The 21,351-nt window shown below is 39.9% G+C and overlaps 1 protein-coding gene across 1 annotated transcript in view; it reads left to right on the top strand.

The window, feature by feature from the left end:
* Positions 1-21,351, top strand: part of LOC128666372 (contactin-4-like) — a 438,445-nt gene that overhangs the window by 358,727 nt on the left and 58,367 nt on the right. The window contains exons 15-16 of the mRNA XM_053720931.1: positions 10,186-10,344; positions 15,698-15,847. Coding sequence (XP_053576906.1) covers positions 10,186-10,344; positions 15,698-15,847 — 309 coding nt within the window. The remainder of the gene's footprint in view (positions 1-10,185; positions 10,345-15,697; positions 15,848-21,351) is intronic.

The following is a 21,351-nucleotide window of genomic DNA, read 5'->3' as shown; positions in this document are numbered from 1 at the left end:
GGGAACACAGGGAGTCTGTGCAGGGGAATATAGTGCACTATTGTGCAAGGGAACACAGGGTTTATGTGCAATGGAATATAGTGTACCATTGTGCGAAGGAACACAGGGTGTCTGTGCAGGGGAATATAGTGTACCATTGTGCAAGGGAACACAGGGTATCTGTGGAGGGAATATAGTGTACTATTGTGAAAGGAAACATAGGGTGTCTGTGCAGCGAATATAGTGTAACATTGTAAAAGGGAACACAGGGTGTATGTGTAGGGGAATATACAGTACCATTTTGCCAGGGAACACATGGTGCTTGTGCAGGGGAATATAGTGTACAATTGTGCAAGGGAACACAGGGTGTATGTGCAAGGGAATATAGTGTTCCAATGTGCAAAGGAACAAAGGGTGTTTGTGCAGGGTAATATAGTGTACCATTGTGCAAGGGAACACACAGTAACTGTGCAGGTGTATATAGTGTACCATTGTGCAAGGAAAACAGGGTGTTTGTGCAGGGGAATATAGTGTACCATTGTTCCAGAGAACACAGGGTGTATGTGCAGGGGAATATAGTGTATCATTGTGCCAGGGAACACAGGGTGTATGTGCAGGGGAATATAATGTACCATTGTGCCAGGGAACACAGTGTATCTGTGGAGGGGAATATAGTGTACCATTGTGCCAGAAAACATAGGGTGTCTGTGCAGCAAATATAGTGTACCGTTGTAAAAGGGAACACAGGGTGTCTGTGCAAGGGAATGTAGTGTACCATTGTGCAAGGTAACACATAATGTCTGTGCAGGGGAATACAGTGTAACATTGTTCCAGGGAACACAGGGTGTATGTTCAGGGGAATATAGTGTAACATTGTGCCAGGGAACACAGGGTGTCTGTGCAGGGTAATATACAGTACCATTTTGCCAGGGAACACAGGGTGTTTGTGCAGGGGAATATAGTGTACCATTGTGCCAGGGAACACATGGTGTATGTGCAAGGGAATATAGTGTACCATTGTGCAAAGGAACAAAGGGTGTTTGTGCAGGGGAATGTAGTGTACCATTGTGCCAGGGAACACACAGTGACTGTGCAGGTGTATATAGTGTACAATTGTGCAAGGGAACACAGGGTGTATGTGCAAGGGAATATAGTGTTCGAATGTGCAAAGGAACAAAGGGTGTTTGTGCAGGGTAATATAATGTACCATTGTGCAAGGGAACACACAGTGACTGTGCAGGTGTATATAGTGTACCATTGTGCAAGGAACACAGGGTGTTTGTGGAGGGGAATATAGTGTACCATTGTTCCAGAGAACACAGGGTGTATGTGCAGGGGAATATAGTGTATCATTGTGCCAGGGAACACAGGGTGTCTGTGGAGGGGAATATAGTGTACCATTGTGCCAGAAAACATAGGGTGTCTGTGCAGCGAATATAGTGTACCGTTGTAAAAGGGAACACATGGTGTATGTGCAGGGGAATATAGTGAACCATTGTGCCAGGGAACACAGGGTGTCTGTGCAAGGGAATGTAGTGTACCATTGTGCAAGGGAACACATAATGTCTGTGCAGGGGAATACAGTGTAACATTGTTCCAGGGAACACAGGGTGTATGTTCAGGGGAATATAGTGTAACATTGTGCCAGGGAACACAGGGTGTTTGTGCAGGGGAATATAGTGTACCATTGTGCAAGGGAACACAGGATGTATGTAGTTTACAGGGGAATATAGTGTACCATTGTGCCAGGGAACACAGGGTGACTGTGCAGGGGAATATAGTGTACTATTGTGCCAGGGAACACAGGGTGTATGTGCAAGGGAATATAGTGTACCATTGTGCAAAGGAACAAAGGGTGTTTGTGCAGGTGTATATAGTGTACCATTGTGCCAGGGAACACAAGGTGTATGTGCAGGGAAATATAGTGTACCATTGTGCAAGGGAACACAGGGTTTATGTGCAGGGAATATAGTGTACCATTGTCCCAGAGAACACAGTGGCCTCTAGTTATCAACGTGTCTACGTACCTGCCATCGCCGGCCCAAATACACCCGCCTAAGCTCGCCTACCATCACCGCCGCAGACCTGAATAATCTCGCCAAAGTTATGAATAAAGCTGTCCAAAAGCCGTGCACCAAGTACGGGGCGATGAGCAGCGGACTGTGATAGTTATCGCTCATCCGATCTCGCTGCTCTTCGGCTTTTTGACAGCTTTATTGACAAGCTGTCACTAAGCACCCACACTAAACTACACTGTTCTACCCCCTATACCGGTGCCGCCGGAGCCCCCCGCAACTAAATAAAGTTATTAACCCCTAAACCGCCGCTCCCGGACACCGCCGCAACTATAATAAATGTATTAACCCCTAAACCGCCGCTCCCGGACCTCGCCGCCACCTACATTATACCTTTTAACCCCTATCCTGCCCCCCTATACCGCCGCCACCTATAATACATTTATTAACCCCTATCCTGCCGATCCCAGACCCCGCCGCAACTAAATAAACTGTTTAACCCCTAAACCGCCGCTCCCGGACCCCACCGCCACCTACATTAAACTTATTAACCCCTAATCTGCCCCCCCCCTACACCGCCGCCACTATAATAAAATTATTAACCCCTAAACCTAAGTCTAACCCTAACCCTAACACCCCCCTACTTAAATATTAATTAAATACATCTAAATATTATAACTCTTATTAACTAAATTAATCCTATTAAAAACTAAATACTTACCTGTAAAATAAACCCTAAGATAGCTACAATGTAATTAATAATTACATTATAGCTATTTTAGGATTTATATTTATTTTACAGGTAACTTTGTATTTATTTTAGCTAGTTAGAATAGTTATTAAATAGTTATTAACTATTTAATAACTACCTAGCTAAAAGAAATACAAAATTACCTGTAAAATAAATCCTAACCTAAGTTACAATTAAACCTAACACTACACTATCATTAAATTAATTAAATAAATTACCTACAAATAACTACAATTAAATACAATTAAATAAACTAACTAAAGTACAAAAAATAAAAAAAACTAAGTTACAAAAAAATAAAAAAAAATAAGTTACAAACATTTCAAAAATATTACAACAATTTTAAACTACTTACACCTAATCTATGCCCCTAATAAAATAACAAAGCCCCCCAAAATAAAAAAAAAATGCCCTACCCTATTCTACATTAAAAAGTTACCAGCTCTATTTTCTTACCAGCCCTTAAAAGGGCCTTTTGCGGGGCATGCCCCAAAGAAAACAGCTCTTTTGCCTGTAAAATAAAAATACAACCCCCCCAACATTAAAACCCACCACCCACACACCCCTACTCTAACCCAAACCCCCTTAAATAAACCTAACACTACCCCCCTGAAGATCATCCTACCTTTAGCCGTCTTCAGCCAGCCGACCACCGATGGAACAGAAGAGGACATCCGTAGCGGCCGAAGTCATCATCCAAGGGGCGCTGAAGAAGTCTTCCATCCGATTGAAGTCATCATCCAGGCGGCGTCTTCAATCTTCATCGATCCGGAGCGGAGCCATCTTCAGACGAGCCGACGCGGAGCCATCCTCTTCTACCGACGGACTAATGACGAATGACGGTTCCTTTAAGTGACGTCATCCAAGATGGCGTCCCTCGAATTACGATTGGCTAATAGGATTCTATCAGCCAATCGGAATTAAGGTAGGAACAATCTGATTGGCTGATTTAATCAGCCAATCAGATTGAGCTCGCATTCTATTGGCTGTTCCGATCAGCCAATAGAATGCAAGCTCAATCTGATTGGCTGATTGGATCAGCTAATCGGATTGAATTTCAGTCTGATTGGCTGATTAAATCAGCCAATCAGATTTTTCCTACCTTAATTGTAGGTAATTTATTTAATTAATTTAATGATAGTGTAGTGTTAGGTTTAATTGTAACTTAGGTTAGGATTTATTTTACAGGTAATTTTGAATTTCTTTTAGCTAGGTAGTTATTAAATAGTTAATAACTATTTAATAACTATTCTAACTAGCTAAAATAAATACAAAGTTACCTGTAAAATAAATATAAATCCTAAAATAGCTACAATGTAATTATTAATTACATTGTAGCTAGCTTAGGGTTTATTTTACAGGTAAGTATTTAGTTTTAAATAGGAATAATTTATTTAAGTATAGTGTAGTGTTAGGTGTAATTGTAACTTAGGTTAGTTTTTATTTTACAGGTAAATTTGTCTTTATTTTAACTAGGTAGCTATTAAATAGTTAATAACTATTTAATAGCTATTGTACCTAGTTAAAATAAATTGAAACTTGCCTGTAAAATAAAAATAAATCCTAAAATAGCTACAATATAATTATTATTTATATTGTAGCTATATTAGGGTTTATTTTAAAGGTAAGTATTTAGTTTTTAATATGATTAATTTAGTTAATAATAGTTATAATATTTAGATGTATTTAATTAATATAGAAACATAGAAACATAGAAACATAGATATTGACGGCAGATAAGAGCCATAGGCCCAGCAAGTCTGCCCGACCTTACCTAACAGTATAAACTTATCTAGTTCGTAGGATAGCCCTATGCTTGTCCCATGCATTTTTAAAGTCCCCCACAGTGTTTGTTGCTACTACCTCTTGAGGAAGTTTATTCCATAAATCAATCACTCTTTCTGTAAAGAAGTGCTTCCTCAAATTACTCCTGAATCTACTACCCTTTAGCTTGAGCTCATGACCCCTTGTTCTTGAATTTTCCATTTTATGTAAAATACCCACAGCCTCAGTTTTACTAAACCCTTTAATGTACTTGAAAGTTGCTATCATATCTCCTCTTTCCCTTCTCTCCTCTAAGCTATACATATTTAGGTCATTGAGCCTATCCTGGTAAGTTTTATTTTTTAGACCATGTACCATTTTGGTAGCCCTCCTTTGCACAGATTCAAGTTTGTTAATATCCTTCTGAAGATATGGTCTCCAGAACTGCACACAATACTCAAGATGAGGCCTAACTAATGATCTATAAAGTGGCATAAGAACCTTACTATTTCTGCTGCAAATACCTCTACCAATACATCCAAGCATTCTGCTAGCCTTACTCGCTGAATTACTACATTGTTTACTAAGTTTTAAATCATCTGAAATAATAATTCCCAAGTCCTGTTCCTCGTCTGTAACAGTCAGTAAAGTGTCATTGAGTCTGTAATTAACATTTGGATTTTTCTTCCCTAAATGCATTATTTTACACTTTGCTGTGTTAAACTTTAGACCCCAGTCATTTGTCCAATCCTCCAATTGTTGTATATCACTTCTCATTTTGTCTACCCCCCCTGGAACATCCACTCTGTTGCAAATTTTGTATCATCTGCAAAGAGACATACTTTCCCCTGTAGCCCTTTGCTGATATCGCAGATAAATATGTTAAACAAAACAGGCCCCAGAACTGACCCCTGAGGAACACCACTAGTAACAGCCCCCTCTGCTGAATGAACTCCATTTACTAAGACACTTTGTTTTCTGTCCTTAAGCCAGCATTCCACCTATAAGTTAGGGGTGTGTTAGGGTTAGGGTTAGACTTAGGGTTAGGGGTTAATCAGTTTATTAGAGTGTCGGCGGTGTAGGGGGGGGCAGGATAGGGGTTAATAAATGTATTATAGGTGGTGGCGGTGTAGGGGGGGCAGGATAGGGGTTAATAGGTATTATGTAAGTGGCGGCGGGGTCCGGGAGCGGCGGTTTAGGGGTTAACATATTTATTAGAGTGGCGGCGGGGTCCGGGAGCGACGTTTTAAGGGTTAATCAGTTTATTAGAGTGGCGCGGGCTCCGGGAGCGGCGGTTTAGGGGGTAATACATTTATTTAGTTGCGGCGGTGTAGGGGGGCAGATTAGGGGTGTTTAGACTCGGGGTACATGTTAGGGTGTTAGGTGTAGACAGCTCCCATAGGAATCAATGGGATGTCGGGCAGCAGCGAACATGAACTTTCGCTATGGTCAGACTCCCATTGTTTCCTATGGGATCCGCCACCTCCAGGGCGGCGGTTTGAAAACCAGGTACGCTGGGCCGGAAAAGTGCCAAGCGTACCTGCTAGTTTTTTGATAACTAGCAAAAGTAGTCAGATTGTGCCGAACTTGTGTGCGGAACATCTGGAGTGACGTAAGAATCGATCTGTGTCGGACTGAGTCCGGCGGATCGAAGCTTACATCACTAAATTCTACTTTTGCCGGTTTGTAGGGCTTGATAACTAAGGCGAATCAGCCTCGCCACAAATACGCTTCGGAATTCCAGTGTATTTGAGGTTGACGGCGTGATAACTAGAGGCCAGTGTGTCTCTGCAGGGAAATATAGTGTACCATTGTGCCAGGGAACACAGGGTGTATGTGCAGGGGAATATAGTGTACCATTGTCCCAGAGAACACAGTGTGTCTCTGCAGGGGAATATAGCGTACTATTGTGCCAGGGAACACAGGGTGTATGTGCAGGGAAATATAGTGTACCATTGTGCATGGGAACACAGGGTCTATGTGCAGGGAAATATAGTGTACCATTGTGCATGGGAACACAGGGTGTATGTGCAGGGAAATATAGTGTACCATTGTGCCACGGAACACAGGGTGTATGTGCAGGGAAATATAGTGTACCATTGTGCATGGGAACACAGGGTTTATGTGCAGGGAATATAGTGTACCATTGTACAAGGGAACATAGGGTGTATGTGCAGGGGAATATAACAAGTGTTCCATTGTGCAAGGGTACACAGGTTATCTTTGCAGCAAAATATAGTGTACCATTGTTCCAGAGAACCCAGGGTGTCTGTGCAAGGGAATATAGTGTACCATTGAACAAGGGAACATATTGTGTATGTGCAGGGGAATATAGTGTACCGTTGTGCCAGGGAACACAGGGTATCTGAACAGGGGAATAAAGTGTACCATTGTGCAAAGGAACACAGAATGTCTGTGAAGGTGAATATAGTGTACCATAGTGCAAGGGAACACAGGGTGTATGTGCCGGGGAATATAGTGTACCATTGTCCCAGAGAACACAGTGTGTCTCTGCAGGGGAATATAGTGTACCATTGTGCCAGGGAACACATGGTGTATGTGCAGGGGAATATAGTGTACCATTGTGCCAGGGAACACATGGTGTATGTGCAGGGGAATATAGTGTACCATTGTCCCAGAGAACACAGTTTGTCTCTGCAGGGGGAATATAGTGTACCATTGTGCAAGGGAACACAGGGTGTCTGTGCAAGGGAATATAGTGTACCATTGAACAAGGGAACATATGGTGTATGTGCAGGGGAATATAGTGTACCGTTGTGCAAGGGAACACAGGGTATCTGAGCAGGGGAATAAAGTGTACCATTGTGCCAGGGAACACAGGGTGTCTGTGCAGGGTAATATAGTGTACTATTGTGCAAAGGAACACAGAATGTCTGTGAAGGTGAATATAGTGTACCATAGTGCAAGGGAACACAGGGTGTATGTGCAGGGGAATGTAGTGTACCATTGTGCCAGGGAACACAGGGTGTATGTGCAGGGAAATATAGTGTACCATTGTGCAAGGGAACACAGGCTTTATGTGCAGGGAATATAGTGTACCATTGTACAAGGGAACATAGGGTTTATGTGCAGGGGAATATAACAAGTGTACCATTGTGCAAGGGTACACAGGTTATCTTTGCAGGGAAATATAGTGTACCATTGTTCCAGAGAACACAGGGTGTCTGTGCAGGGTTATATAGTGTACCATTGTGCAAGGGAACACAGAATGTCTGTGCAGGGGAATATAGTGTACCATTGTGCCAGGGAACACAGGGTGTATGTGCAAGGGAATATAGTGTACCATTGTGCAAAGGAACAAAGGGTGTTTGTGCAGGGGAATATAGTGTACCATTGTGCAAGGGAACACAGAGTGTTTGTACAGGGGAATGTAGTGTACCATTGTGCCAGGGAACACACAGTGACTGTGCAGGTGTATATAGTGTACCATTGTACCAGGTTACACAGGGTGTATGTGCAGGCAATATAGTGTACAATTGTGCCAGGGAATAAAGGGTGTCTGTGCAGGGAAATATAGTGTACCATTGTGCAAGGGAACACAGGGTTTATGTGCAGGGAATATAGTGTACCATTGTACAAGGGAACATAGGGTGTATGTGCAGGGGAATATAGTGTACCATTGTGCCAGAGAACATAGGGTGTCTGTGCAGGATTATATAGTGTACCATTGTGCAAGGGAACACAGAATGTCTGTGCAGGGGAATATAGTGTATCATTGTGCCAGGGAACACAGGGTGTATGTGCAAGGGAATATAGTGTAGCATTGTGCAAAGGAACAAAGGGTGTTTGTGCAGGGGAATATAGTGTACCATTGTGCCAGGGTACATACAGTGACTGTGCAGGTGTATATAGTGTACCATTGTGCCAGGGAACACAGGGTGTATGTGCAGGCAATATAGTGTACCATTGTGTAAGGGAACACAGGGTGTCTGTCCATGGTATTATAGTGTACCATTGTGCAAGGGAACACAAAGTGCCTGTGCAAGGGAATATAGTATAATATTGTACAAGGGAACATAGGGTGTATGTGCAGGAGAATATAGTGTACCATTGTGCCAGGGAAAAAAGGGTGTCTGTCCATGGGAATATAGTGTACCATTGTGCCAGGGAAAAAAGGGTGTCTGTGCAGGGGAATATAGTGTACCATTGTGTAAGGGAACACAGGGTGTCTGTCCATGGGAATATAGTGTACCATTGTGCAAGGGAACACAAGGTGCCTGTGCAAGGGAATATAGTATAATATTGTACAAGGGAACACAGAATGTCTGTGCAGGGGAATATAGTGTACCATTGTGCCAGAGAATACCGGGTGTATGTGCAGGGGAATATAGTGTACCATTGTGCAAGGGAACACAAGGTGTCTGTGCAGGGGAATATAGTGTACCATTGTGCAAGGGAACACAGGGTGTCTGTGCAAGGGAATATATTGTACCACTGTGCAAGGGAACACAAGGTGTCTGTGCAGGGAAAATAGAGTACCATTGTGCTAGGGAACACAGGGTGTATGTGCGGGGGAATATAGTGTACCATTGTGCCAGGGAACACATGGTGTATGTGCAGGGGAATATAGTGTATCATTGTGCAAAGGAACACAAGGTGTATGTGCAGGGAAAATAGTGTATCATTGTGCAAGGGAACACAGGGTGTAATTTCAGGGGAATGTAGTGTGCCATTGTGCAAAGGAACACAGGGTGTATGTGCAGGGGAATATAGTGTACCATTGTGCAAGGGAACACAGGGTGTCTGTGCAGGGAATATAGTGTACCATTGTGCCAGGGAACACAGGGTGTCTGTGCAGGGGAATATAGTGTATCATTGTGTCAGGGAACACAGGGTATGTGCAGGGAATATAGTGTACCATTGTGCCAGGGAACACAGGGTGTCTGTGCAGGGGAATAGAGTGTACCATTGTGCCAGGGAACACAGGGTGTCTGTGCAGGGGAATATAGTGTACCATTGTGCCAGGGAACACAGGGTGTATGTGCAGGGGAATATAGTGTACCATTGTGCCAGGGAACACAGGGTGTATGTGCAGGGGAATAGAGTGTACCATTGTGCCAGGGAACACAGGGTGTCTGTGCAGGGGAATATAGTGTACCATCGTGCCAGGGAACACAGGGTATCTGTGCAGGGGAATATAGTGTACCATTGTGCAAGGGAACACATGGTGTCTGTGCAGGGGAATATAGTGTACCATTGTGCAAGGGAACACAGGGTGCCAGTGCAGTGGGATATAGTGTAGCATTGTGCCATGGAATACAGGGTTTATGTGCAGGGTAATATAGTGTACCATTGTCCCAGAGAACACAGTGTGTCTCTACAGGGAAATATAGTGTACCATTGTGCCAGGGAACACAGGGTTTATGTGCAGGGAAATATAGTGTACCATTGTGCCAGGGAACACAGGGTGTATGTGCAGGGAATATAGTGCACCACTGTGCCAGGGAACACAGGGTGGCTGTGCAAGAGTCACAAGGAACAGACTTTAATGTAAGAACAGCACGTTACTGTTCAGGGTGAGTTGTGTGTGTAATTTTGTGCAGAGTTGCACTGCAGTGTGTAACTGTAGATGGGAAGCTCACTGTGCAGGGAGTCTTCTATGGCACCTTTGGGGTCAGTGTACGTTTCTGTGGGATAATCAGTTTTGTCCTATAGGCCCTCCTGGACCACCAGATGCATTGACTGTGGAAGAAATCACAGACACCACAGCCCAACTCTCATGGATGCCAGGGGTGGACAATCACAGCCCCATCACTATGTACACAATACAGGCTCGGACTCCTTTCTCCGTGGGGTGGCAAGCAGTCAGCACAGGTGAGGCCTAGGTCATCCACTTCTTTATTCTATTCCCTTCTTTCTGCTGTTAGACCATTTAACACCCTCCTCTTCTTCCATTCATTTATTTCTGTATCTCATTGGCTATCTTTCCCCTCCTGCTTTTCTATCCCTTAAAGGGACATAAAACCAAAAAAAAAAAAATTCTCATTCAGATAGAGCATTCAATTGTAATCAACTTTCTAATCTACTTCTATTAATGTGTTTTCTTTGTTCTCTTGGTATCTTTTGCTGAAAAACAGGGAATGTCTAGAGCATTATATGGTCCTTGTGTTCTTGAAGTTAAAGGGACACTGAACCCAAATTCTTTCTTTCATGATTCAGATAGAGCATGACATTTTAAGCAATTTTCTAATTTACTCCTATTATCAAATGTTCTTCATTCTCTTGGTATCTTTATTTGAAATGCAAGAATGTAAGTTTAGATGCCGGCCCGTTTTTGGTGAACAACCTGGGTTGTTCTTGCTGATTGGTGGATAAATTCATCCACCAATAAAAAAGTGCTGTCCATAGTGCTGAACCCAAAAAGCTTAGATGCCTTCTTTTTCAAATAAAGATAGCAAGAGAACGAAGAAAAAATGATAATAGGAGTAAATTAGAAAGTTGCTTAGAATTGCATGTTCTATCTGAATCACGAAAGGAAAAATTTGGGTTCAGTGTCCCTTTAAAGCAAAATAGAGGCTGTCCTTCTTGATAAATTACATGGAAACAGAAGGTTCATTCTTTCTACTACACAATTCTTGTTGAACTTTATTCTGAATTTTAAAGCTTGGTCTCGTCTCTCAACGTCAAAACCTGGAAAGCTGTCAGCAACATAACCACAATGCAAGTCTGCATTAAATGCTAATGTGATGCATATTTATGAAATCAGCTTGTGACAAAGAAAGCCCCCAAAAAATTGCTACAATACAATAGAGTATTGATATAAAGTGGATGGTGTCCAGAAATATTAAAAATGTACAAGTAATCAATTTAAAATTTCCCATTGTTTAATTTTGTTTTACTGATTGCCAAGATTCTGCTTTACTTAATGCATTTTTTTCCAAGCAAAATATTTGGCAGCCTCCTGATCTGCTTCATCCAGCTGCCTCAAGATTCAAAAGAGCATAAGTTAAAAATCAGTAGACCACGGCGAACAGCCGTATTCTGTAGCAGTGTGTTTCATTTTCAAATCGTTTGATGTCTTATTAACAGTGGCTAGTAGCAACTTTGTTTAAAGTGCCATAAAACATGTTGAGATCTGTGCATATCCTAAAAGGGCTAATTAAGTATAAATAGTTTGCATACAAAAAATTGTTTAAAAATTGCAGGCAAGTATTTTAATTTTTTTTTTTTTTTTTTTAAAAATAAGCAAAATTAGTTACATAGCTATGCTGTCTGGAGGGGTCTGATCCACCCCCCACCCCCCATCAGTATTTAGCATCAGAAACACAGGCATTGTATTTTAACTAAGTTGACAGCAACTTATTTGCTTCTAGGCATGCTCCAGCAGATAATGAGTGTTAAAGGGACAGTCAACACCAGAATTGTTATTGTTTTAAAAGATAGATAATCCCTTTATTACCCATTCCCCAGTTTTGCATAACCAACACAGTTATATTAATATACTTTTAACCTCTGTGATTATCTTGTATCTAAGCCTCTGCAAACTGCCCCTTATTTCTGTTCTTTTGACAGACTTGCAGTTTAGCCAATCAGTGCCTGCTCCCAGATAACTTCACGTGCACGAGCACAGTGTTATCTATATGAAACACATGAACTAACACCCTCTAGTGGTGAAAAACTGTTAAAATGCATTCTGAAAAGAGGTGGCCTTCAAGGTCTAAGAAATTAGCATATGAACCACCTAGGTTTAGCTGTCACCTAAGAATACCAAGAGAACAAAGCAAAATTGGTGATAAAAGTAAATTGGAAAATTGTTTAAAATTACATGCTCTATCTGAATCATGACAGTTTATTTTGGCTTAGACTGTCCCTTTAACCCCTTAATGACCGCAGCACTTTTCCATTTTCTGTCCGTTTGGGACCAAGGCTATTTTTACATTTTTGCGGTGTTTGTGTTTAGCTGTAATTCTCCTCTTACTCATTTACTGTACCCACACATATTATATACCGTTTATCTCGCCATTAAATGGACTTTCTAAAGATACCATTATTTTCATCATATCTTACAATTTACTATAAAAAAAAATTATAAAATATGAGGAAAAATTGAAAAAAAATACACTTTTTCTAACTTTGACCCCCAAAATCTGTTACACATCTACAACCACCAAAAAACACCCATGCTAAATAGTTTCTAAATTTTGTCCTGAGTTTAGAAATACCCAATGTTTACATGTTCTTTGCTTTTTTTGCAAGTTATAGGGCCATAAATACAAGTAGCACTTTGCTATTTCCAAACCATTTTTTTTTCAAAATTAGCGCTAGTTACATTAGAACACTGATATCTTTCAGGAATCTCTGAATATCCCTTGACATGTATATATTTTTTTTTAGTAGACATCCCAAAGTATTGATCTAGGCCAATTTTGGTATATTTCATGCCACCATTTCACCGCCAAATGCGATCAAATAAAAAAAATTGTTCACTTTTTCACAAATTTTTTCACAAACTTTAGGATTCTCACTGAAATTATTTACAAACAGCTTATGCAATTATGGCACAAATGGTTGTAAATTCTTCTCTGGGATCCCCTTTGTTCAGAAATAGCAGACTTATATGGCTTTGGTGTTGCTTTTTGGTAATTAGAATGCCACTAAATGCCACTGCGCACCACACGTGTATTATGCCCAGCAGTGAAGGGGTTAATTAGGGAGCATGTAGGGAGCTTTTTGGGGTAATTTTAGCTTTAGTGTAGTGTAGTAGACAACCCCAAGTATTGATCTAGGCCCATTTTGGTATATTTCATGCCACCATTTCACCGCCAAATGCGATCAAATTAAAAAAAAACGTTAAATTTTTCACAATTTTAGGTTTCTCACTGAAATCATTTACAAACAGCTTGTGCAATTATGGCACAAATGGTTGTAAATGCTTCTCTGGGATCCCCTTTGTTCAGAAATAGCAGACATATATGGCTTTGGCGTTGCTTTTTGGTATTTAGAAGGCCGCTAAATGCCGCTGCGCATCACACGTGTATTATGGCGAGCAGTGAAGGGGTTAATTAGGTAGCTTGTAGGGAGCTTGCAGGGTTAATATCACATTTAGTGTAGAGCTTAGCCTCCCACCTGAAACATCAGACCCCCTGATCCCTCCCAAACAGCTCTCTTCCCTCCCCCACCCCACAATTGTCCCCGCCATCTTAAGTACTGGCAGAAAGTCTGCCAGTACTAAAATAAAAGCTATATTTGTTGTTTTTTTGTGTTTTTAAAAAGCATATTTACATATGCTGCTGTGTACTATCCCCCCCTTAGCCCCCAACCTCACTGATCCCCCCCAAACAGCTCTATAACCCTCCCAATCTAACTTAATATGCGCCATCTTGGGTACTGGCAGCTGTCTGCCAGTACCCAGTTTAGAAGAAAATATTTTTTTTTTTATTTTTATTACAATTTTCTGTAGTGTAGCTTCCCCCCACACAAAACCAACCCCCCACCCCTCCACAATCTATTTTTGTGCTTTTGCACAAACAAGATTGAGCCCTTTTTCCTATCAATATTTTCCGTAGTGTAGCGGTTCCCACCCGCTCCCGCCCGTGCACGCGCCCACCCGCCAACCTCCGTGCACGTGCGCGCTCCCGCGCGCCCCCGCGCGCGCCCCCGCCTCCGATCCCGCCCCCCCTTGATGGCAGAACATACACCGATGGCCGCCCACCCGCCTCCCAAGTCGGCTCCCACCCACCAACGATACCGGCCATCGATGTCCGGTGCAGGGAGGGCCACAGAGTGGCTCTCTCTGCATCGGATGGCCATGTAAAGTTATTGCAGGATGCCTCCATATCGAGGCATCACTGCAATAACCGGAAAGCAGCTGGAAGCGAGCAGGATCGCTTCCAGCTGCTTTCCACACCGAGGACGTGCAGGGTACGTCCTCAGGCATTAACTGCCTTTTTTTTGACGACGTACCCTGCACGTCCTCGGTCATTAAGGGGTTAAAGTCTTGCATTCTACCAAATCAAAGGTAGTTATAGATACAGTCCTAGAAGGAATTGTGTGCTGGGGATTAGAGCTGTAAAATCCGTAAACTCTAAAGAAAGGGTTAATGGTGAGACACTGCAGTATAAATCTGCAAGTAAACTAATTAAAGTACATATTATTATATGGTGTCCCTATCCCAACTTGTTTTATGTCCCTTTAATGACAGCTGTTTTAATCACTCCAGTTATAAAAAAATACTTCTCATTATTTATTTTCAGCCACTTAAAACCATAAACTGTGAAGAGTAGACAGGGGATGTTAACAAAATGGTTTTCCAATGCTTGTATCTCTTTTCCTCTGTAGTGACTTTTAGTCCCCTTGGAACATGTTTCAAATTTGTCTTTGTTTTCTTGTTTTCTTTTGTTGAAAAGCAGGGATTTAAGTTAAGGAGTGTACACATGTCTGGGGGACTAAATTGGCAACAGTATTGCAAGAGTGCTATACATTAGCAAGAGCACTAGATGACATCACTTATAGTGCTCCAGGCGCCTACCTAGGCATCTCTTCAACAAAGAATACCATGGGAACAAAGCTAAATTGATAAAAGAGTAAATTGGAAACTTATTTTTTAAATGGTATTCTCTGTCTGAATCCCAAAAGAAAATGATTGGGTTTCATATCTCTTTAACCCTTTCTTCCCGTGCCATATTTATCTGCACAGTGCAAAAATCATTTTGGGTAAACTTCCATGTTACAACTTTTCTCTCTTGAATATTCTCTCCATTTTAAAGGGACATGAAACCCCCCAAAAAAATATTTAACGATTTAGGTAGAACATATAATATTATACAACTTTCCAATTTACTTCTGTTATCAAATGTGCTTCATTCTCTTGGTATCATTTGTTGAAGAAGCAGCAATGCACTACTGGTTTCTAACTAAACACATGGGTGAGCCAACGACAATCTGTATATATATGCAGCCACCAATCAGCAGATAGAACTTAGGTTCTTTGCTGCTCCTGAGCTTTCCTAGATAAACCTTTCAGCAAAGGATAACAAGAGAAGGAAACAAATTAAATAATAGAAGTAAATTGGAAAGTTGTTTAAAATTTGTACGCTCTGTCTAAATCATGAATGTATAATTATGACTTTACTGTCCCTTTAATGTCTTTTTTTTTCCAACCTTGCATTAACCATTGACTACTGCACTTGAAACGAAATGTATCTGCTCTCTCTCCGTCCTGTGTTAGTGCCTGAAGTGGTTGATGGGCGCTCCTTTACATCTACAGTTGTTGGCCTTAGTCCATGGGTAGAATATGAATTCAGAGTTATCGCTATTAACCAGATTGGGATCGGAGAGCCCAGCCCTCCCTCTGACAAGAGGAGGACCGAAGAGGCACGTGAGTAATAGAAGCTGCCAAATCTCACGGAAAAACCATGTGTTTTTCAATAGTCCCACCTCACCGCTGTGCTCTCTCATGCACTTATCCTTACTGCATCCCCAGTACACACAGAATCTACTGCAGCGCACATATAGGCTATAGTCATAATGCACTCTACAGCAGCAGATGAAATGCATAAAATTATCTATTTCAATTTATCTGGGTCAGTGCTATACAGAAAATATTTTGGCTGTACAATCCTTGGTTTACCAGCTAGGGAAGTGGCTCCTTTAGGTTTATTTGTGCATTTGAAATATAATAGCTTTTTTTTTTGCTTATTGAAAACGCAACTCATTGTTCTTGAGAACATGCTTTTTAAAATGGGTCAAACTTACAGAAAATGCAGACCTGCTTATCTATCTATCTATCTATCTATCTATCTATCCATCTATCTATCCATCTATCTATCTTTATACACACAAAAGCCAAGAGATTTCATTATGGATAAGGGTTTCAATTTGTAAAACTACATCTATCCATCCATCCATGTATCCATCTATCCATCTATCTATCCATCTATCCATCCATCCATCTATCCATCCATCTATCCATCCATCTATCCATCCATCTATCCATCCATCCATCCATCTATCCATCCATCTATCCATCCATCCATCTATCCATCTATCCATCCATCCATCTATCCATCCATCCATCTATCCATCCATCCATCTATCCATCTATCCATCCATCTATCCATCCATCTATCCATCCATCTATCCATCTATCCATCCATCTATCCATCTATCTATCTATCCATCTATCCATCCATCTATCCATCCATCTATCCATCCATCCATCTATCCATCTATCCATCCATCTATCTATCCATCCATCTATCCATCCATCCATCTATCCATCCATCTATCCATCCATCTATCCATCCATCTATCTATCTATCTATCTATCTATCTATCTATCTATCTATCTATCTATCTATCTATCTATCTATCTATCTATCTATCTATCCATCTATCCATCCATCCATCCATCTATCTATCCATCCATCCATCTATCCATCCATCTATCCATCCATCCATCTATCCATCCATCTATCCATCCATCTATCCATCTATCCATCTATCTATCTATCCATCTATCCATCTATCTATCTATCTTTATACACACAAATGTCAAGAGATTTCATTATCGATAAGGGTTTTAATGTGTAAAACTATTATTTCAATTGCAAGTACATTTAATACCATGCAGCTGGTATGACAACTAATTGGGATCACCCTTAGGGGAAAAAATATAGTAACGTGCCCTATAAAGGGCCAGATTACGAGTGACGCGTTAACCGTTACGCGCAAATTAAATTTGGTATATTGCAGCTGTTTTTGTGCATGTCGAGTTTACCACTCATGTGAACACGTGAGCACAATCGCGATTTACGCTGGAATGATTACCGCATCCTCAGAACTCTGCTTAACTGTTTCACAAAACAAAAAAGTATCAAAAAACACATTTAAAAAAAAAACATTACAAAGTGCATTTACGCTCATGATAACTGTATCTAATAAACGTAATTACAAACAATATTGCACATAAAAGTTGTAAGGGTTTAAAGATATGAGGTCTTAGGCAAAATAAAGACAGGCAAAGGGCTTTAAGATATATATATTCATATGTGTGTACATATATAGTTATGTATTTATATGTGTACAGTATATATGTATTTATAGACATATATACACATATAAACACATAAATACATACAGTATGTATACCTATATAGACATATATGTGAGTGCATTGGAGCCCTTTGCAGTCAAGAAGATGAAAAGATGTAAACATATTTATGCTATATTCGTTTTTAATAAAGTGTTACACTGTATTTACTGTACATATTCCACATTCATATATCTGTATATATCTATACCTATATATAATCATGTGTGTGTGTGTGTATATATATATATATATATATATATATATATATATATATATATATATAAAATCATGTGTGTGTGTGTGTATATATATATATATATATATATATATATATATATATATATATATATATATATAAATATATATAATATATATATATATATATAGGTATAGAATAGGTATAGATATATATTTAGCAAATAAGCATCAGATATATGTAGAAATATGTAGTTATGAATAAATAGAACATATTCTTCTATGTGAAGAACATTGGAATGTGAAATATTCATATTTTTATTTTGGGTTAACGCACTTGAGAATATGCAACTGGTTTTGCGCTCGAGCAGAGTGTTAGTTTTTTTTCCACTTTTTTGCTCCATTGACTTTTATGGGGGATTGCATTAACACGGTTGCGTCATTCTAAGTTCAGCGGAGTTAAATACCTCTCCACTTATAATCTGGCCCTAAAGGTTTAACAGGTTGGTTGGCGGCTTTAAAAAACGCAAAATCTTCATGAGATTAAATGTATTCAGAACATTGTCCTTCAGGTATGTGAATGACTTTTCAACCAAAGTTTGCAGTGCATAAAATCGCAGCTGGACACATTAAAGGGAACAATAATGCAGTGCAGGGACCTTTTATTAATATCTTTTGTGCAATATAATAGTAATTTTAAATACATTCTTCACTCCACACTTTTTTATAGTACTTTTACGTTTAAAAATGGTAATATGGCGCCACCTAGTGGACATTCGTGTACGACTGCTAAGAATGCATCCTTCAGAACAAAGTTTCTGTTTGCAATCATAACCCATAGAATACAGAAGCTAGCTAGTCTCACCCAAATTTTATAATAGACACAGCTAAATAAATTCTCTACTTCACAATAAATAAAGGGTAATGATAACAAAAGATTGCTTTCTGTTTCAAGCAAAATTCACAGTCACCTTTCTTGTTGACTTCCTAATGATATTCAGCTTGAAGGATGAATCATATGTATTTATCCTCTTGCAAATCCATACTTTTATCTCCCCTTATATTTTATTGTCAGCTGCTAATCACATAAACACTGGACTGCTAGCTGGTAATTGTGAATAAATAGGTAGGTGGTGAGATAATAAGATATTAAATCAGACCCTTGTAGCACTGCAGATTGTATCAGCTACATGCCCACGTTGCATCTAAGATCACACTTTGTTGCCTGCAGCTAATGTCAGGCTCATAGCGAGCATCTGATCAGTGCTTGTCATTTACGTGCTCTCAACAGATTTCAGATTAGACCTATGCCCTGAAGCCTCTGTCAAATGTACACACACACATCAGACCTCAGATCAGACCCACAGTTCTGTAGCCCTCGTTAGTCATATGCCCATATCAGGCTTCAGATATCAGAACCGATCACTCAAATGTCAAATTTTTTTACTTATATTTTACACGAAATGTGTGGATTCTGCCAGCCCTACCTTTGCATTTGTAATATACAGGTTAAGTCAGTTTTACAAAAGAGATTAATAGTTTATTGCCTATACAGAAAGCTCTCTTTTTTGGGGGGATTTTTTGGACTTTTAGAGGGACATTAAATACTGGTGTAATGAGATTTTGTTAACCATAACATTTATGTGAGCGAGATGTCTAGAAAGAAAGAACAAAATCATATGACTGCTCACATCAGGAAGCTAATAAGTATTAAAGGGACAGTCTAGACCAGAATTGTTATTGTTTAAAAAGATAGATAATCCCGTTATTACCCATTCCCCAGTTTTGCATAACTAACACAGTTATATTCGTATACTTTTTACCTCTGGGATTACCTTGTATCTAAGCCTCTGCAGACTGCCCCCTTATTTCAGTTATTTTGACAGACTTGCATTTTAGCTAATCAGTGCTGAATCTTGGGTAACTCCACGGGCATGAGCCCAATGTTATCTATATGGCGCACATGAACTAAGCCCTCTAGTTGTGAAAAATGTCAAAATGCATTCAGATAAGAGGCAGCCTTTAAAGGCTAAGAAATTAGCATATGAGCCCACGTAGGTTTAGCTTTCAACTAAGAATACCAAGAGAACAAAGCAAAATTGATGATATAAGTAAATTAGAAAGTTGTTTAAAATGACCTGCCCTATCTGAATCATGAAAGTTTATTTTTGACTAGACTGTCCCTTTAATTAATTTTGAAATGGAAGAACATTTTTTAGCTATTTACCAAAGATTCAATAGGATCAAAGCACATCAATAGATAATTTGAATTTCCTTTTTTTTTCAATTGTGAAACTAGCTTCAATATTCTGTGGATTTTGATTGTGAAAATTCTAATAGTTTTCAAAATGATATAAAGGTTACCATGTGCTATAGGATAGTCCACTAGGTGGCAATATATTACTGTTGCTGAACTTGTTTTTTAAGTGATCCCAATCCAAAATTTTGCCACTAAAAGCCCATATTCCGTGGATTTTGATTGTGAAAATTCCAATTGTTTTCAAAATTATACAAAGGTTAGCATGTGCTATAGTATAGTCCACTAGGTGGCAATATACTACTGTTGTTGAACTTACTTGTTTTTCAAGTGATCCTGATCCAAAATGTTGTCACTAAAAGCCAACCGCGAATGAGTTTTTACTAGAAAAGTTTTCAAAAACACGTTTATGGGGCGCGATCCGATATCGATCGCAGTTTGCGGCGCAAGCGAGGGAACCGGCGTCGCCCGCAGTTTCAGCTCGCAACTCGAGCCATCCCATATAGGTCGCCGTCAGATGCTAACGTGCCGTAAGTCTCACAAACCAGCGATGTCCAGAAATCTGCGTAAGTACAAATTTCTGGCATCGCCAGTGACTTGCGGCACGTTAGAAACTGCCGGCGCCTATAAAACCTGACTAAAGTCTAAAACACCCGCACTGTCTAACACGCCTCCCTAACATAGCCCGCACTGTCTAACACGCCTCCCTAACATAGCCCGCACTGTCTAACCCTCTATCCGCTATCCCCCCTCACTAGCCTAACAATAAAAAAGCTATTAACCCCTAAACCGCCGCTCCTTTACCCCGCCGCAACCTAATAAAGTTATTAACCCCTAAACCGCCGCTCCCGTACCCCGCCGCCAGCTATATTATATCTATAACCCCCTAAAGTGAGCCCCTAACACCGCCGCCATCTATATTAAAATTATTAACCCCTAATGTAAGCCCCTTACACCGCCGCCATCTCTATTAAAATGATTAACCCCTAATTTAATCTACCTACCCCGCCGCCAGCTATATTATCTATATTAACCCTAAGTATATTATAGTTAATATAGGTATTACATTATATATATTAACTATATTAACCCTAATTATATTAGGGTTAATATAGTTAATATAGTTACTATAGTATTTATATTAACTATATTAACTCTATCTAACCCTAACTAAATTTATATTAAATTAATCTAATTCATTTATAAACTAAAATATTCCTATTTAAATCTAAATACTTACCTATAAAATAAACCCTAAGATAGCTACAATATAATTAATAATTACATTGTAGCTATGTTAGGGTTAATATTTATTTTACAGGTAAATTGTTAATTA

The sequence above is a fragment of the Bombina bombina genome, chromosome 7 (genome assembly GCF_027579735.1).
Source record: "Bombina bombina isolate aBomBom1 chromosome 7, aBomBom1.pri, whole genome shotgun sequence".
Taxonomy (NCBI): Eukaryota; Metazoa; Chordata; class Amphibia; order Anura; family Bombinatoridae; genus Bombina; species Bombina bombina.
The sequence above is the reverse complement of the archived record's forward strand: the minus strand, read 5'-3'. Positions and strand labels throughout refer to the sequence as shown.